The sequence below is a fragment of the Protomyctophum parallelum genome, assembly GCF_964188405.1.
Source record: "Protomyctophum parallelum genome assembly, chromosome: 9".
Lineage (NCBI taxonomy): Eukaryota > Metazoa > Chordata > Actinopteri > Myctophiformes > Myctophidae > Protomyctophum > Protomyctophum parallelum.
Window position 1 is genome coordinate 28,091,903 of NC_139706.1, and position 19,543 is coordinate 28,111,445.

The 19,543-nt window shown below is 43.1% G+C and overlaps 1 protein-coding gene across 2 annotated transcripts in view; it reads left to right on the forward strand.

The window, feature by feature from the left end:
• The window catches only part of nbeab (neurobeachin b), a gene marked incomplete at its 5' end in the record, with an annotated part of 282,517 nt that overhangs the window by 125,204 nt on the left and 137,770 nt on the right, over positions 1-19,543 (forward strand). The window contains 6 exons of one of the 2 annotated variants that reach the window (XM_083774126.1): positions 138-262; positions 2,413-2,478; positions 5,663-5,831; positions 8,229-8,673; positions 16,056-16,210; positions 18,728-18,854. In XM_083774126.1, the coding sequence (XP_083630252.1) occupies positions 138-262; positions 2,413-2,478; positions 5,663-5,831; positions 8,229-8,673; positions 16,056-16,210; positions 18,728-18,854 (1,087 nt within the window). Of the gene's footprint in view, positions 1-137; positions 276-2,380; positions 2,479-5,662; positions 5,832-8,228; positions 8,674-16,055; positions 16,211-18,727; positions 18,855-19,543 lie in introns of both variants that reach the window. The other variant, XM_083774125.1, reaches the window with a different exon arrangement.

A 19,543-nucleotide genomic window follows, 5' to 3' on the forward strand; every position in this document is an offset into this window, starting at 1 on the left:
TGTGTGTGTGTGTGTGTGTGTGTGTGTGTGTGTGTGTGTGTGTGTGTGTGTGTGTGTGTGTGTGTGTGTGTGTGTGCGTGTGTGCGTGCGTGCGTGTGTCTGTGCGCGTGTGCGTGCGTGCGCACCCACCCACCCAGTGTGCTGTGTGGCTGTGAGAAACTGTCTGGAGTGCAGGCAGAGACAGAGGGACAGGGGATCCAAGTCGTCCTTCCCTAGCAGTAGGACTCAAGACAACCTGCACAGTGTCATGGCATCCAGCAAGGTGGGTCTTGTCCGTCACCTATAAAACAAAGAAAGACAGGATAATAACCAAAACGGTTGGGTCCTGTATCCAAAAATACCTAGTGAAATCGAAACAGGTAATTCTGCTCACTGCACTACACACACTGATATATACAGAAAGTCGCTTAAATCTTAAATACTCATAGTCCCTAAACTATGATAAAAACATGTTTCATATTGCCATCAGTGATTGATAGTGAATTGATATACAGTACAGTATACAGATTTTATACACAGATATGGGCTACAAATATACAGTATATATGTGATCTAAGCAGTGCAACTATACTTTTATTGTGATAGTTACTGTTAGGGATGGGTATCGTTAGGATTTTTTCGAGTCCGGTACCGATTCCGGTTCTGCTTATCGATTCCGGTTCTTAACGGTTCCCTATTTCGGTTCCAAAATGATATAAAAGAGGTCAAATGTTTAACAAAAAAGCTCAATGTCAATTTAATGTAATGAATAAATAGTGTAACATCCTCTTCCTCCTCATTCAGTTGAGCCATTTGTGGATAATATAGTAAAAAAATAGACTTTGATTTAAGACAGGTGAATAGAGTATAGACCAACATCCTTTCCTTTAACAGTTGAGCCATTTGTGGATACTACAGTTACCTCTTACTACTACTGACAATGACAACAAATATGCCTGAGAGACTACACAACATAAACATCACTGCAACACATCACTGCAACACAAAGTCAGAAATCTAGAAAAGAATAAAAAGATAGTCTCATGTAGTCTCATGTGGTGCACAGTCTGCATGGTATGTCAGAGCAGAGTGTATATTGTGTATACTAAAGACATGTATAATGAATAGTATAACATCTTCTCCTTTATTGAGCCATTTGTGGATAATATAGTGATTCTTTTAAATGTATCTATATAATATCGATTCTGTATTTACCCAGGGCAAGTGTTGTAGGCTACTTCTCTTATTACCAATAACAAATAAAAGCATGTCTGAGATCTGAGAGCAACACACACACGATTGACTGTGTAAATTAGCATCACTAATGAAGGGGAGGGGGCAGCGCATCAATGGGGGATCATTGAAAACAAAGGCGGCTTGCATGCTGTGGTTTGCTACTAACAGAAATATGCATGCACACGGGCTGCCCAAAGTAGTCTATCTTTTGTTGTTTTTTTGCCACCTCTCGAAGTTAGACTGGGTATCTGGACCCTACGCCGTGATCACACACACACACACACACGGGTGCGCACTCGAAGTGAGTGCACCAACGCTTTCTCTCCTTGTCTCATGTTGATTCAATGCTGCGCAGCCAGTGTGCTGCGCACGTATGCAGTGAAGACTCAGACAAGGCGCAATATTCCTAACTAACTCCAGGCAGAGAGATGGCTCCGCCTCTGCAAGCCACAAGCCCACAACTCGTCGCTAATGCAACGCAATGTAGGCTTGTAGATCAGCTCTGTTCCCTGCACATCTATTAAGGGAAGAAAATAAATAAATATCGTGTGACTGCGTGTCTGTGGGAACCGATAGAGAGAACCGAAATTGAATTATTGTAATGGGTACCCGGTACCCAGGCACGTTCGGTTCGGTACATACTTGGTCCCGAGATTCGGGACCCACCCCTAGTTACTGTACTGTACTCTGTACTGTAATGTATGGTACAGTTTTATTGTTAGTTATACTTGTATAGTAGTTATAGTGGTCAGTGTGAATGGGCCTGTAGGCTGCTCAACAGTGCTACCCAGTGGTGTTGCATGAGTATGAGTGTCTATTTCAAACAAAGTGTACCCCAGAGAGGACGTATAGGGCCTTAGTCTTACTCCTCCTCCCAGCCCAAATCACACCTTGGAAAGCACGAGTGTCTATTTCAAACAAAGTGTTTTTTGACTGGGGGGTCATATTTGGACAGCAGGAATTGCCTGTCATAATTTGACCCCCCCAGTATCAGGATTTATTAGGATGTTGATATTCATTCATCAGCCAACACTCCCCAGCTGCATTTAACATCTATGACTATGACACATGGAAATGCAGTGAAATGTGTCCATAGTATTTTTAAGGCTTGACTGAACAGAGTGGCGTATATACAGTACTGTTGTCTGTCTTTCTGCTTGTATAGAGAATGTCCCCAATAACCTTTCTATAATCAAGGACCCTGACCGCCTTCTACAGGATGTGGACATCAATCGACTTCGTGCCGTGGTCTTCCGTGATGTGGTAGGTGGTATACTGTACTGTATGTGTGTGTGTGTGTGTGCCATTAGTGAACACGGGCGATGGCGATCAGTTCCTGGGCTTCTTGAAAGAGCTCAATAGGAAACAAACATGGCTGATATCGTGGGCTGGTCAGACCAGATTAGATCTAAATTACCTATGCAACAGAACAAAGGTTCAACTCCATGGACACGGGACGCTGACAATGTCTCTGTCCTTTGTGCTGGCACTGTCCATGGTGCTGAAGCAGTGAGTAATCACCGACCAGCATGTAAAAGTAAGGGCTTCCCTTGATGTGGACGGAACAGCACAAGTTTCTAACAAAAAGCTTAAGGGTAGTGTAATAATATACTGAATATAATTTTGTAAGTTTAAAGCTCTATATTTTGCTAGTAATATTTGCTATAGAGCGTTTGTTCAGTAACAATGGTCTCTCCGTCTCTCCAGCTCTTTAGTAAACTGAAAATGCATTTTCAGCCAATCAGGAGAGCGTACACATTAATTAGCTGTAATTGTATAGTGTTCGAGTTCCATCCAATTTCACTTGTTTCCATATCCTGTATGCTCAGCATCTCCTGATCTGAATGCATTTTCTGTTTAGTAAAGAGATGGAGAGGCAAACTGAACAAGTACTCTATAGCAATGATTGCTATCAGAATATATAAACTATTTAGTTTAACAAACAAACAAACACAAAAGCTACTTACTGTACCTGTTCTCTAAATGAAAACTGTCAACTAGACCATTGGACTAGTTTAAAACTTCAGGGGAAGTTGGTGTTCCTGACATCTGCCAATCACTCCATTTCACATTGCTGCTGTTGGAGAGGACACTACACTGAAGGCACGGTTGCAGGTCCTTCCGACTAATGACATGCTACCTCAACCCCCCAGTCATGAGCCACACGGTTTAATGCATTCTCTTGTATAATTGAATCCATTTCTCATGTTGTCAACAGTTATAATGTATTCAAGACATTATACTGTAGCTAGACATTATAGTAAGAGAAATCTATAAAAATCTGGGAACTAAATCGTTACCAAGACATTTCTTCACCAATGTGTTTCTAAATATGTCTAATAACATGTACTAAAAGTTTGAAATTCTACTCCTGTGGGAAATTGAGTTATTAGCATAATAATTATGTGACCATACCCATAACATCCTATATATAAGGCCAAAAAGTCAAAATTTCATCATTCTTTAAGTAGCATGTGACATATGAAACTAGGGTTTTTTCATGATTCTGAATCCATTCCAAGCATTAGTTTTGCACAAAAAACACTCCTTGGGCTAAATTAGGCCATATCCACTTGACCAAATGTACTGACCTCATCACGTTTGTGATGACGGCTATGGCCGTTTTCCTCCCAAGGAGTGTTTTTTGTGCAAAACTAATGCTTGGAATGGATTCAGAATCATGAAAACCCCCTAGTTTCATATGTCACATGCTACTGAAAGAATGATGAAATTTGGACTTAGCCTACTTTCTTTATATAGGATGTTATGGGTATGGTCCTATATTATGCTAATAACTCAATTTCCCACAGGAGTTGAATTTCAAACTTTTAGTACATGTTATTAGACACCTTTAGAAACACATTGGTGAAGACATTTCTTGGTAACGATTTAGTTCCCAGATTGGTCAAATTCCTGATAAAATGCCCTTACTATTATCACATTTTAGATCTAATTGCCAAAGAAATAGTCTCTACATATGATATGCTATGGTTTTCTTGTGGCAGAAAATACACTAGACTGTGTTGTATATATTATTATGGAGATTGGCTGTTCATTTGACCTATATATCCTATATTAAGCGCGAAAAATGACAGGTAGGTTTCACAGTTTTAGCGCTCCTTCAGCTGTCTTTGCTTCTACATTTTGGCGCTTGCAGTGGTAGTTCATTCTTCATTCACTTTGCCCCTTATGGGTTCCTGCCCTGTGCTGATCCAGGCCTGTCAACACTTTATAGTACATGTACACAGGCTACAGTAGTTGTATATTTCTGTTTTAATTGGTCTATATACAGTAGTCATGTGATAAATTATTCTGTATTGCTCGATGAACTAATAATGTATATTGTAATACCCATTTTGACCTGAGATCAGATTCTAAAAATGTCTTCTACATCCTGACAGTTTTCTGAAAAAGCTATGTTTCTATGTCGGTCGTTCTTCGATTTTTCAAAAATAGCAGACCTACAAGCTCGTAGCGCGCCACTTGGTGGCGCGCTATGAGCTTGTAGATCTGCTATTTTTCAATAGCTAAAGCATAACATAATGCTAAATGTTTGTTTTGTTTTTTTATTATTTTTTAAATCCAGAAATATTGACCATCTGAAAAGTATATTAATGTATGTAGTCAATACTTGGTTTGGGCTACTTTTGAGCAAATTGTTTCATCAATGGGGCGTCCTCAAAACAATTTATCTTTATTGTCTATGGCATTTTCTTAAACAAGCATCGTTGAAAGACAAACATTAAAGCTGTATATAGCCTCAAACTAGTAGTTTTGGCATTGTGGGCACGTCAGTACCAAATTGAGCTGGAAAGGAAAATCAGCATCTCCATAAAGCTTGTCAACATCCTGAAGCACAAAGTGCCCTAAAATATATTGATAGATGGATGTGTCGACTCTTGACTTGATATCACACAGTGGACCAGAAGATGACATGGCACCCCAAATCATCACTGACAGTGAAAACCTCACACGGCCATCTCCCAGGAGACTTTAGGGCACTTTCTGCTTCAGTATGTAGACAAGCTTTATGAGATGCAGATTTTCCTTTCCAGCTGTATTCGGCCTCAGGTCTAAACGGGTTAATAAAGCAATCCATTGTGTGAGACAATGACTCCCCCTGAAGGTTGATTTATTCATCCGGCAGGCAAGCGGATGTCCAATGAAGAGTTTAAATACAGTCAACAATGGAAGCACTGAAAGGGCTTCAGTGCTTCCATTGTTGACTGTAGTGCTTTTACTGAACACAAGTCCACAACCAATGGATTTGTGTGGAGAGTGGAGACAGCTCACCTTCACGGATAGTAAGCAATTACCAGTAGAAATATATATGGGATTGCTGGTAGTATTTGGATTGTGAACGTTTTTTGAATCTCTATTTGCAGTGGTTGTGTGCTGCTATGTCCTGTAGAGTGTAGACTGTTATGTGGTTCTTCTTTTTCTGTAGGATGACAGCAAGCAAGCTCAGTTCCTGGCTCTTGCTGTGGTGTACTTCATCTCTGTCCTCATGGTCTCCAAGTATCGAGACATCCTGGAACCCCAACGTGAGACTGCAAGGATAAGCAACCATTCAGCCTGGAGCATTCGGCAGGAGATCAACTCACCAACCAGTACAGGTGGCTCACTGTTTGTGTTTAAAGCCCCATTATTCTTAGCTAAACTTGTAGATCTACATGCAAGCACTGCTACAAGACTAGTCTGCACCAATCACATTAACCAGTGCCAACTTTCTTTTGGATGCATGAATGAGCAGCATACAGTATCAGCTTTCATTCATACAGAAAGTGAGTTGAGTCGGGGGGGGGGGAAAGGAAAGAAAACAGGAAGAGAAGAAAGGCCAAAGGGAAATCAGCCTGGAAGCTAAAACGGGTGGGGGTAGAGGGGTGACGATGGGGGTGGGATTTCTGGGGACGGAGGAGAAGATGACGACTGAGAAGTTCAGAGTGAGGGAGAGAGGAAAAGCAGCAGTATGCTGGCTGACTACTGTGGATTTTTGGGGCAGTGGAGCCAGGCCTGCTATTTTCAGCTCCATCTGTCAGTGCCCATTAGGCAAGCAATCCACCAGAGGAGAATGGGATCATAGAGGTTGCTGGGAGGAGAGAGGCACACTGCTGCCCTCATAAATTTCACCAGAAAATGGGGGAATTTTCCAGACGGCATGTGGCAGACGATTGTCTGTGATGGACCAGAAAGCCAGGCGTCTTCTCTGGCTAAATCAGGCCCCCGCTGACCTCGTTAGGGGGCATGTGATGAATATTAATGAGGCTGGCCCAGCATCTGGGAAACAACTGGGTCAGAATCAGGAAGGCTGGGAAGCTGGAAACATCTGCAACTAGCGAGCAGAACCAACCACTTTCTTACTGGGTCGTTGTTGGTCCCTCAAGTAAACAAAGCATCAAGAGAAAGTCACTTACAGTACATTGATGTATTGGCTCCCCATGCCTTCCATGCAGGAAATGCTTTTTTTTGTGCAGGATATTAGATAACTGCAAATTCTATAAGCTACTTACATCTCTCTTACGCGCGCGCGCACAGTCGCACACACACACACACACACACACACACAGTACACACACACACAGTATACACACACGCACGCGCGCGCGCGCACACACACACAGTACACACACACACACACACACACGTCACGTGTGTGTGTGTGTGTGTGTGTGTGTGTGTGTGTGTGTGTGTGTGTGTGTATACATGTGTGTGTGTGTGAGTGTGTGTATATGTATTTGTAACACTCTGCACGGCAACTCGCTCGGCAGTGCCTCTCTGGCTTGCCATGGGCAGGCTAATATGGAATTATTTTTTCCTGTGGCAGATTTGTCTGGATTCCTGGCTAGTGGCTCAAGTGACTTCATGGCACCACAGGATCATAGATTTCTCTGAAAGGAGAGATCTAAAGATGCAGAGTTGAACACAGGTCGTTCCTCACAGTCCGAATACGTCCCCATGTAGGGAGTGTAATTTAGCACTGACTGGTGTTCCGTGCTTCAGCTGTTACTCCTATTGACTTATCTCATCTGCTGTTAAATCCTGCTTATTGCTCCTGGCAAATTCCATTAACTTGATTTAGTGGACATGGATGGACAATGGAGAGCATCAGTGATTAATACTTGTGTTGCTGTGGTCGATACAGCTTTTCTGAAAATGTTGTTAGTTTATAGAGCCATTCTCCCCATATTGTAAATTAAATAAGATATTTGCGTGGTTCTCAAAGTGGGCTCTGGGGTCCCCCAGGTGTCCATGGGGGGGGGGGGGGGGGGTTCCAGGGGGTCCCCAGCTAACTTTTGTTAAATCTTTTAGCTTGGCCCAGGCCGTAGCGTAACGGTCTGGGCACCGGACTGGTGATCCAGTCGCGGTGTGCCGCGGGTTCGACTCCCGGACCCGACACGGCCTGTCATGTCATCCCCCCATCTCTCTCCCGTTTCCTGTCAGCCTACTTTCTATCCCTTAAAAAATCAATAAAGGCGTAAGCCGCAAAAAAATATCTTAAAAAAAAAAAAAAAAAAATCTTTTAGCTTTGCAATCATTTTAACAACTTTATCCATTTATATACGGTTGGCTATTCAATTCAAATAGCATATCTACGTACAAGCTCACAGTACGTCATTTCGTGTTGCGCTGCAAGCTTGACATTTCTGAATAATTTATATACATTTTTAACATAAATCTTCTCTTCTGGGGGTCCCTGGCAAAACCTTTTCTGAAGGGGGTCCTTGACCAAATACATTTGGGGAGCCTTTGACAAACAAATTGAGAACCACAAGGCACTGAGATATTGTGCTAATATACTGTTGCACTCGACTAATGTGTGTGTGTGTGTGTGTGTGTGTGTGTGTGTGTGTGTGTGTGTGTGTGTGTGTGTGTGTGTGTGTGTGTGTGTGTGTGTGTGTGTGTGTGTGTGTGTGTGTGTGTGTGTGTGTGTGTGTGTGTGTGTGTGTGTGTGTGTGTGTGTGTGTGTGTGTGTGTGTGTGTGTGCATGTTTGCGTATACTTGTCTATGTACAGAGAACCCCCTGGGGTTTGACAGCAACAAGGACCATGCTACTGAGTTTGAAGACCTCCATATGGAGGACTGCCTACCTCACACAGACTCCGGTATAGGCGAGGAGAACATGGCCAGCGTCCTGAGCGGGTCTGACCTGGACCAAGGCGCAGGTCGGTCAGACGCCATGAGCGAGCTACTGTCCACGCTTTCCTTAGAGGTGAAGAAATCCCGAGACAGTCTGGCGTCCGAGTCCCCTGGAGTGGAGACACTCAAGCCTCCCTCTTCCATCTCCAGCATTAGCCAGTCAAACAAGGGCATAAACGTCAGGGAGATCCTGAGGAGCCTGGTGGCTGCACCCATGGAGGTGATGGAGGCTGGGCTTGAAGCTGCAGTGTCCTACCCGGACCTTTATGACAACGCCCAGGCTTATACCATGCCTCCCATGCACTTCCACTCCTTTGACAGGTGAGGTAACGGAACCCGTTGTGCAATAGGTCATGGAAAATCTTGTACTGTATATAGCTGTGAACGTCAGGGTGCATTCACCTTTTTGAGTGGTGCTAACCACTCCCAACATGTGACTGTGTGTGTTCGAGTGTCTATTCCTTATTATTCCACCGCCTTGTGACATCATGTGGGTCAATACATGTTCATGAGACATCACCATATGTCATCATCAAGGCACTGTTCACTTCACACTGGACGTGATTTTTTAAATATGTTTTATAACCACACGCATGGGTATTATGTAAGAGAAAAAAAGACCCAAGACAAAAATGACAAATCAGGAGATTTTCTCTGTCCAGCAACACACTCTCGTGGGATCTAGCAACAGTAAACATATAGTACGTTCCAATTGGGATGCTGCATATTCATAAATTAACCATCTTTGGTAAGATTTGTGGAACCCATACAGACATTAATATATAAACTAATATATCAAAATAATCCTCACTTGCAAAATATAACTCCACAAAACAAAACCTTGAGTATTACAGTAATGTAACTCAGTGTAAAAAGTCAGTTACATTAACCCTCAGAATTTTGCTGTGCACTGATAACAAAAATTCTGATTTAGCTGACTTTTAGAAAGTAGCACATCATCGGGTACAAAAACCAGGTAGCACATAACCTCGCTCGTCAAATACCACTTTGATAGAACTGTACTTGCGTGTTACATAACATAAACATGAACATTTTCTTCCAGTATATCAAATGTTTGACAACATGACAGGGCCATATATTGCTGTGTTGATAGCTAGCTTACATTTCATGCCAAAGCGGCTATGTGTGTCATCGCTCAAGCAACCCTAGCATGCTGATGTTAATCCCCTAGGTTTGTCTTAGTAGTTTAGGCGAGCACTAATGGTTTTTAAGTAACGGGCAGCGCATTATTCATTTTAGACCCCTTGCATTGTATTCGTCTCCCCATGGCAAGGAATTTCTGTGTTTGAAAAGCTCTCTGAAGCACTGTGGCACTGCAGTGGTTTATTTACATTCCTGCAAGCGATAACACCACACAGCAATCTGTCTGGATTTGGAAGTTTACAAAGCCGCTGTTGCCTGGATTTCAAGCTTGATGGTGTCACAGCTCCCTCGGATCCTTATCTCCCACAATGGTTGATGATTTTGAAAATCAAACATCCCTCCCGCAAAGGTTTCAAGTAGGTTTTTGTGTGTGTGTGTGTGTGTGTGTGTGTGTGTGTGTGTGTGTGTGTGTGTGCGCGCGTGTGTGCGTGTGTGCGTGTGTGCGTGCGTGCGTGCGTGCGTGCGTGCGCGCGTGCGCGCGCGCTTGTGTGTGTAAGTGTGCATTGCTTATGAGTGTGAGTCAGTACACACAGGTGTGTATGCAGTCACTGCCGATCCCCCAGGGGATGAGGTGTAGGGCAGAGTGAGTCAGGAGGAACAATGGGCCCTCCCTTTTCTATAATGTATGCTGCTGCAGCGCTGAGGTGGAGCGGATGAATAGCAGGGAAGGACGGAACGAGAGGGTCTCCAGTGTGTTGATGACAGATTAAACAGAAGTGCCCCTCACACCACGACGCCGCGCGGCCCTGTCACCTTCACCACTCACGGCCATAATGGGAGCTGGCAGTCTGAAATGAGTCGCCACGGCAAAGTGTATTATTTTTGAAATGCTTTCACACACAAGCCATCCAGGACCACGTATGCAACTTTATTTCATGCTTTCATGTCATTCCCCCCTCTAGCCTCTATTTGCCGTGTCTAATTGTTTGCCACCTGCCAGTGAAATGAGCTGCCAGCCACGGACAGGCCTTTCATTTGTCACGGACACCATAGATTGGGAGTGACAACATCAAAAAAGAAAAAGAGAGGAAATAGGGGGGGTGGGGGGGGGGTAATGGCTTAGAGTGGGGGAGCACAAGGCTGAGTCCCTGCAGGGCCTCTCTCCATCAGATACATTGATAGAGGTGGAGTTTTCAATTTCTCGACAACGGTCAGGTTTTCGTTCAAGCAGATGGGACTACAGTATGACAAATTTGAATAATCCTCCACTTCCTGCCTTTTAATTTCTCCTCGCTAAATGTCCACACATTCGCGCTCTGCGATATTGTTCAGCCTCACATATTTAATTTTACACATGACGGAAGCCACTGGTAATTGACTTTAATTAAATTTGTGGGCGGAAGTTAAGTAGATTTTCTCTGGATCTGTTCTTACGTTTCTGAATAAAAGACTATTAGATTAGGTTCTGTCTGTTGGATGAATATAGCATCCATTTCTTTGGTTACTCTTTGCACTGCAGTCAGTCTTTCACAGCCGTGAAACTCATTAATATTCATTCTTGGATTAATCCTCGCTTTATTCTCCGCAAGTCAATTAAGACAATCCTATTAATAAAATATGTTAGATAATCTATACATCATTCATGAGCACTCAGTAAATGAATTATTCATAGAAAGAGCTTCGTATTTTATCAACATCCTGTATCCATCTAATGTAAAGGCCTAACTATAACTACTGTATGCCAGGCAGCACATAAACTGGCTTGCCTTTGCTGGATGATGAGAAGAAGATTAAAGAGAAGCTCCATTCCTAGAATATTATTATAAACGTGCCAGTGAAGTTATATCTGTCAATGAGATATCACAGAACAGCAACGCATTCTACTGAATAAATGATACTTGTCATCAGTGTTCTTTGCAGCACAGTTATATCTCTGGAGATATTAATATTTTAACAAGCACCTCTCTCTTGCTTTCTCTTTCTCTGTACCTTGCCCATCTGTCTTTCTCTTTCTCGCCCTCCAAGTTTCTGAGATGAGATTGAGTTGATTTTGATCTATGAAATTTTAATCTTCTCTGCTGCAGTTATATCTATCATGCTAACAATCAAAGCAGAAACGTGATGATTTTTTTTAATAACCCACAGACAATACATATTACATACCTCAATATATATGTGTGTGTATTTTTTGTTAAATGGTACATTATATATACTGTAATTTTTGTGGAGATTCCATTACTTGGAAAATTGAATTAACAGACCAGGTGGATCATGGTGGCAAAAAATGTTAGGACACATCGTCGTTTCAGGTAGACACCTTTGTATGTCCATATTTCATCCTATGTTTTTGAGTGGTGCAACCATTCCTACAACCAGCAATGTCCGTGCATACCTATGTATCATTGGTCATGAGCACGATTATATGACTTATTAGTACCAGTAGGGGGCGCCAGAAACAGAGGGATAGTGCTGCAATGTTGCACCACTCAGTTCACACGGGTGTGATTTTCATTCAATAATGGCCTACCGATGTTTTATTCTTCATCATATGATAGTGACACGTAAAAGTAGTAAGGGTTTTTGAAAACGACACAGAATTTTCTGCCATTAATGAAATGGCCAAAATAGAGAAGCCTGGTTGACATTGGTTAACTCTGTCTGTGACTTTTATAAATATTTAAGCAATGAAAAGTAAGAGCTCGTGACTAACGTGTGAGCTTGTGATTAAATAACTATTCTGGTCCAGATCTATTTGATGATCTGAGGATACATACAGTAATAGCAGCATAACAACTAATTTACAGCAGGCTAATCGTACAACACTGTCCCTAGAAAAACACACTTTTCGTGTGGGTTTTCTGATGCAAATCTGTTATTTTACGTGAGCGTTAATTGTATGAAATATTTATCTAAAACTGGGCTTTAGACAGTGTGACTCTGTTATGTATCAGGTGTGTAGTTGTTTTGTTGGGGAATAGGATGACAGGAAGCTTAGCTTGTGACAGCTCTGGCCTGTGTCATCCAGACTTACTGCAGGAGATTGGAGAAGACACTATCTGACATCTTCTCAAACCCCAGAGCCAAACTGAAGACACTATCTGGCATCTTCTCAAAGCCCAGAGCCAAACTGCGGCCCCGATAAAGACGAGTTTTCCTTCCATTTCCTGTCGAGCAGCTCCAAGTGCACTGTATCATCTTTAATCCTCGGCCAATCAGATTGCATGTGGACAAGGGGTCTGTTTGGCTCAATATAGCATCTGTGCTCCCCTCGACCATTATGAGAGGTCACAAGTTTACTTTCCAGACGCCACCAGATTTTCTTTACATCTTTAATTCCTGTGCTCTCCCCCTTTCTCTCTTACCGCCACGTGATGTTATTTAGCTTCTATAAATAAAAGGGAAATGTGCCCAGCTAATTTTACCTCTCTTAATGGGTTAATGGCGTATACGGCCATTTTAATTAGCTCAGACCCTGCTCCCATCAGCATTAACCTTCGTTCAAAGGTTTGCAGGAAGATAAAAAACACATGAGCCATATCATGCAAATTATGTACAGCACTCGCGTAATGCATGTATGTTGTCACAAAAGCCAGATGCAGTTAGCTATGTGTCTGTGCATTGACCAGATGCCAGACAGGATTGTGTCTTGGATCTTGTGCTAGGTGAACCGTGCCCCTGTAGATGTGAACACATACGGTAGCTGTGTGGTGGAGGTTTGTCAAGTTACTCCTGGAGAGTCTCTTATTACAATCTGGGATGTTTGACAAGTCATCAAACACAGAGTGGCACAGAGGCCAGGGGATCGAGGGCAGGAGCCCACGTAAAGGATCATTTATACACCATTGCACCACGCTGTCCCTTAGTTGCCGACAAGAAACTTTGTTCATACTATGAGTATGAGCTTGACTTAACCAATTTCAGTCTGACGTCCCTACTTTGGGCTTGTCATTATTGGAAACTCTTTGAGGAAATTCAAAATGTTGCCCCAAATAAGTTTGTAGATCGGCTATTTTCACTATTCTGAGTAGAACGTGTTTAAAGAGAGTGGCTCCAATATGGCGGCTTGCTGGCCCCCTTTTCCTGAAGTTTATTTACCTTGGCCTATGCTACCTACATTACATAGCTCTCTTGTGTGTGTGTGTGTGTGTGTGTGTGTGTGTGTGTGTGTGTGTGTGTGTGGGTGTGTGTGTGTGTGTGTGTGTGTGTGGTTTATAGGTGTGTGCGATGGTGAGAGATGGAGTAGCAGGGCAGGATGTTTACCTTTCTTCAGGTCCTGACCCAGGTCTGGGCATACTCATGTTGGCAGGGCCTGAGAGCTGCATCCACAGTCTGTTTAAAAGAAGCTAGCTAGCTTTTGATCATCACATGATAGTCTCTATTTTAGTCTCTTACCCATTAAATACATTCATAAATCTAATCATTTCTCTGAAGTGCATAAGCATAAAACCTGCCTGAGGTATAATGGATGGATTCTCAAACTCTTTCCATGTGCTGACACACTGGCTGAATGTTGTGGATGTTACTGAGAGATTTGGGTATTTTCTATTTCACTGAGACTGTTATAACTGATCAGCTATAAACGACAAATATACATTTATGCTTGTCGGGAACCAAACCAATGTAGTATTTATTTATGATGACTAATTGACAATTATCTGACAACTGATAAGTGCCATCGTTTTAAATTTCTTTCTTAGGTTTACTATTTTTCAAGGCATCATCACTGAGTCATAGTTGGGGGTAACAGGTGCTTGCCAGGCCAGAAACGGGAATAAATCTGTATGAACTAAAAGCGATTAGCATCTGTGCACACAAAAAAGTCAAAACACTTGCCTTTATCAGTGCACTCGGGACAAACATGCAACATATTATTTTTACCAAAAAGAACTAGGTCTTCTTCAGCCTATCTGCTGTTTTTGAAAAGTTGCTCTTAGAAGAAAAGACTCCTGCACAACATCTTTCTCACAAATAATTATTTAATGGGAATCACCATGTTTTGGTCCGGTGACCTTCATGCAAATAATAATTTAATTCGAATCACACTGTTTTAGTCCGGACTCCGGAGACCTTCATCAGGTTATCTTACCAGGTTAAGATAACTTGATGAAGGTCTCCAGACAGAAACATTGTGATTCCCATTACGTTTCTATTTGCAAGTGACCAAGATGGTGTGCGGGAGTCTTTCCTTCTATGATGGCGACCCTTGGTCTTCCCCGACGCACCTGTTGATTTGTAGGTATGAAAGAGATCTGTTCGTTTATGTAAAGTTTCTCTTAATACCTGCTTTTAAAAACATGTAAACAAAATATACATGTAGCATACTGTACCAATAAACATGATCAGCAAATTCTATTTACAAACATAAAAACCACACCCGTGTGAACTGAGGGGCGCTTGTCGTCATACATCATCATAAATCATCCCATTCCGGCCAACAATTGCCGTCCGCAATAATGATGTCTGTCCTCACTTTTTATCCTCAAGTCCTCAAGGCTAGTCACTTGTGGCGTCCTCAATGTTCTGTCCTCAATATGTACTTCCTAGGCAAAGACTCCAAAGAATCCTGTAGAAAGTTCCAATAGAATTCTATAGGATTCTATTGGAACTTTGGACAAAGGTCGTTTGGGAAAAAAAACCTTTCCGTCCCTGGAGCTGTCCCTGTACAGTATAATTGCATATTGATGTACGGTCACTTAATATTTCTCTCAGTATTCAGAAAACCCCTGATGTTGTTTTGAGTCACAGATATTAGTACTTATGATGTGAAGCCTGCTTAGCTATAGTTCAGGCTCACGAGTTGTGAGCGCGCCTACCTGATCAGGTGACTATAGTCTCATGCACTCTTTACCTGATCAGAGCGGCTATTTAAACGTCTCTGCCTTCTCTCCTGCTGTGCACCGCTGCTGCTGCTGTCTCCCTGCCTCGCTTGCTGCTAACCTGCTGCTCATTACTTTTTTGCAAATCCCACCACCTCCCCAGCATCCACCTGTAGGCTCTGTTTCTAGATCCCCCTGCATGGGGGTCTTATTCATTCCCTGTAATTGTATTTGGCTTATAACTTAACTAAAATGTTAATCTTACAGGGAATGAATAGGGACATCTATGCTTCATATAGCTATGCTCAATTATGCTCAATATTCTAAATTCACAATTGTCTGACTGAAATTAAATCACCCAACACCCATTTGACCATTAAACTGTAAGTAGCATTCCTTCTGCCCAAATATATGCCCAAATATTTTAAATGCTCATTTCAGAGGTCCTGGGACTGTACGGATCACAGACTTTCATCCAACAAAATAAATGGGCCAAGAAACTAGAACATTCTGCTCAGTCTCTGCACTAATTAGTTTCACATGACCAGTCTTTACTTAAATGCACTGTATTTAACGTTAGTCGAAGCACTAAAATATTGAAATCCTGTGCACGTATAATTACATTAATTGGATGCTGTGTGTGTGTGTGTGTGTGTGTGTGTGTGTGTGTGTGTGTGTGTGTGTGTGTGTGTGTGTGTGTGTGTGTGTGTGTGTGTGTGTGTGTGTGTGTGTGTGTGTGTGTGTGTGTGTGTGTGTGTGTGTGTGTGTGCGCGCGCGCTATAGGAGTGTTGTAGTGCCAGTAAAGAAGCCGTCCTCTGGAAGTCTGGCAGTAAACACAGTGGGCAGTGCCAACGCCTCCTCTGGCCTGACAGCTGGCAGCACCCCCAACATCTTCGCTGCAACATCCACCACCCCCAAAAGCATGATAAACACAACGGGTAGGTCATGACTCCAGACTCCCTGAACCCTGCCCTTGAGGTCATTATCCTACACTTACGTCTCTGGCCCGATACAGAGGTTTATTCTCAAAGAACTCCTTCATTGTATGCGTTGGGCTTTTCATTTGAGTAATAACAATACATCTTAATGACCCGGTCTGGAATTTCTGCCTTTGATGCAGATCCAAGAATAGAACGGCACAGGATTCTTCTCACTCAGCCAGCCCTACCGCATCCCCTTGCAGGAGCTCATATGTGCCACCAGATGGCCCTCTTTACTTTCCTATCAGAGTGTCTTTTTTGTATATCAACACCATGCATAATTTAACCAAAACCTTTGTCTGCTGGCCTTTGGGATTCTTCCTCGTACAACCAAGTCAAAATAATTCCATGATGTACAGTACACTCAACCAAAAGCAAACGATTAAACCAATGTTCCATTCGCTGCATGCAGGATTCAAGCCCACAGTGTATAGTGCACCACCATTGTGTGTGCAGTGTGTAGTCCTGTCTGATTGATCGTGTGACCCTGTCCTTTCTCCCCCTTCTGTCACGTTGCCCCCCTCCCGGGGCTCTGATGCATTGAGCCAGTTCCACCTCAGGGCTCCCGTGGCCCAGGCCTCTGAAAGCAGCCACTTAACACTGAGAGCCATTAGGAGCTCGAACACCTTTTTAATGTGCTCCATTAAAAAAAACTCGCTCTCTCCTCTCCTCTAACAGCCCCTCAGCAGGAATGTGAGAAATGTGTCCAAGTCAAAGTGTGCTTTCAGCTAAAGCCACGGGAACCTCACCCAAAACCCCATGATCTCACCAGCTCTGGCTTTAACCTCTCACATGGACGGTCATCACGGTCTTACTCAGAGCACATAGTGTTCAGAATGACCGACTCATGCACGTGGCAGAAAGTGATCAGTGATGGAGCTCGTTTGAAAATGTATACCTAAAGATGTAAGCATGAACATCTTGCAACAGCAAGATATTCATGCTTACTTAAGGGCAAGAAGGGCAAGGGCAAGAAGCGACCTTGTTGTGTGCACGCATCCGCTTAGGTGACGGAAGACATTCCACGGCGAGCGCTGGCGCTTTGGCATGATCAGATCAACATATGGAATGAATTCTGCTTGTCCTGAGTGTACAGGGTTTGATGAGGTCAGATCAACATATGGAATGTTAGAACAGGTCAGCTCCATATAGGGAGATCTAAGGGTGTCAGTGGGGGCAGTGTCTTCAGTGTACAGGGTTGATGAGGGCCCAGGTATAGGGCCAGCCGGCCAGGCCTTAATTGTTGGGCCTGTTGAGAACTCTAGTTTTCGCCTGCTGCCGGGCGAGGCTACACTAATAACTTTGGGGCGGGCCCGTCTAGAGTTTGAATGGACAGGTCTCAGTCAAAAGGGAGACATCGAAGAGGAAGGACGGGTGTGGAGGGTCAACATATGGAATGTCGGAACAGGTCAGCTCCATGGAGATCTAAGGGTTTGAGGTTAGAGGTCAGGCTCCATACTGTATATGCAGATCTAGGTGATGATCCAGTCTTCTCCATGTATGGCTATCCAGGGTTTGATGAGGTCAGTGTTGTGATCTTCATATATGGAGACGGCCCTATATGGAGCGTCGACCATATATGGAAATGTTCACAGTTATAATATAGGAAAATTGGGTAGTAAACGGGTAGTAGACCCTGTTGCAAAGGAACAGGAATCAGACGTAGTTATAGATCTAACAGGACTAGGCAGTTATAACTCAGAGGGCACAGAGACTGAGTCTTAAATCCTGCACCGAGTTTAGTCTAAGGGACAGAGACAGCTGGGAAGGAAGGGGACTCGGAGGGGAGCTACAGTAGTAGAAGTGCGTTGAACTTGAATGCTCCCACAGCAAAGCCACTTGCAGCTCCTGAAAAGGGATTATGCACAGACGTTTGTGATTGTGAGCTAAATTCTATATTGACAGTATTATAAGCCTGGTATAGGCCTGCTTGATTTGCCTGAATGACATGCTAGCATTTAGTGGAAAGTATATAAGTGCAAGAACCTATTAATACTCTAAAGTATTTTTTTTTATCAGTTGGTAAGGTAAGGTTTATTAAAAATGTTTGTTTATGGCTTTCGTCTTTATTTTTTATATTTTAAAGAGGGGCGGACAGTAAGTTGACTGGAGTCATGAGCAATAGGTTGCGCACTCTGCTCATGCACAAGTACTGTAGGCCATGAACCTACTTTTGTGCAAAGCATAAGTTGGCAGCTCGACAGAGTGCATTTCTAGTTATAGCTACAATACCTAATGTATAATACTGTATGCATAATCTGAATAATCAGCTGATACACAGATGCATTGCTTGTTTACAGTATGTCACTTTTATGTCAAGCTTTTATAGACAAGACACTCGGTTGGTATATACAGCCTACAGAATTATGCCGAAAAGAACCAATCTACAACCTCACTATGTACCGCACTGTGACGAGTTGAGAGCTTGTAGATTTGTGCTGTAACTCAGTGTTGTTGGGGTCTGTTGCCCTGCAGGAGCCACAGACACTGCCTCCTCATCCACCTCAACATCCTCCAGTTTTGTCAACGGGGCCACCAGTAAGAACCTCCCGGCTGTGCAGACAGTGGCTCCCATGCCCGAGGACACAGTGGAAAACATGAGGTACAGTGAGGCCACTTCATTATTATTTTTTTTTAAGATATATTTTTTTTGCGGCTTACGCCTTTTATTGATTTTTGAAGGGACAGACAGTAGGCTGACAGGAAACGGGAGAGAGATGGGGGGATGACATGCAGTAAAGGCTGTGTCGGGTCCGGGAGTCGAACCCGCGGCACACTGCGACTGGATTACCAGTCCGGTGCCCAGACCGTTACGCTATGGCCTGGGCCGGCCACTTCATTATTGTCAGAGCTGCAGCATTGATCCACAAAACTGTCCTTTTGGTCTTCACCACCCTGCTCATTCATGCTTCTTTTCCCTTATCTCTCCGCCTAATTTTCTGTGTCTGCATATGAGAGATTGTTTTGTGTAAAAATATCGCTGTGAAGTGAGAGGTGCTCTTATCATTATACATCATCTCATGAACAACTGAATTTATGTGATTGGTTATGGTTATGGCTCGTATACACTGAACGATATTTGCTCCTATTATTCTGTCGGGGACCATTTTTGGCACTCGCTAACAAAAATCTGACGCAAGATCTGTCTTTTTTTTATTGTATTATTTTTGCAACTAATTTATTCACCCAGTGTCAATTATCTAATGTAATCCTGGGTGCTACACTTCCTCTGCCAACCTGGGGGGACAGCGGACTGACCTCATGCTTGAAATGCATGAGTCTATGCATCAA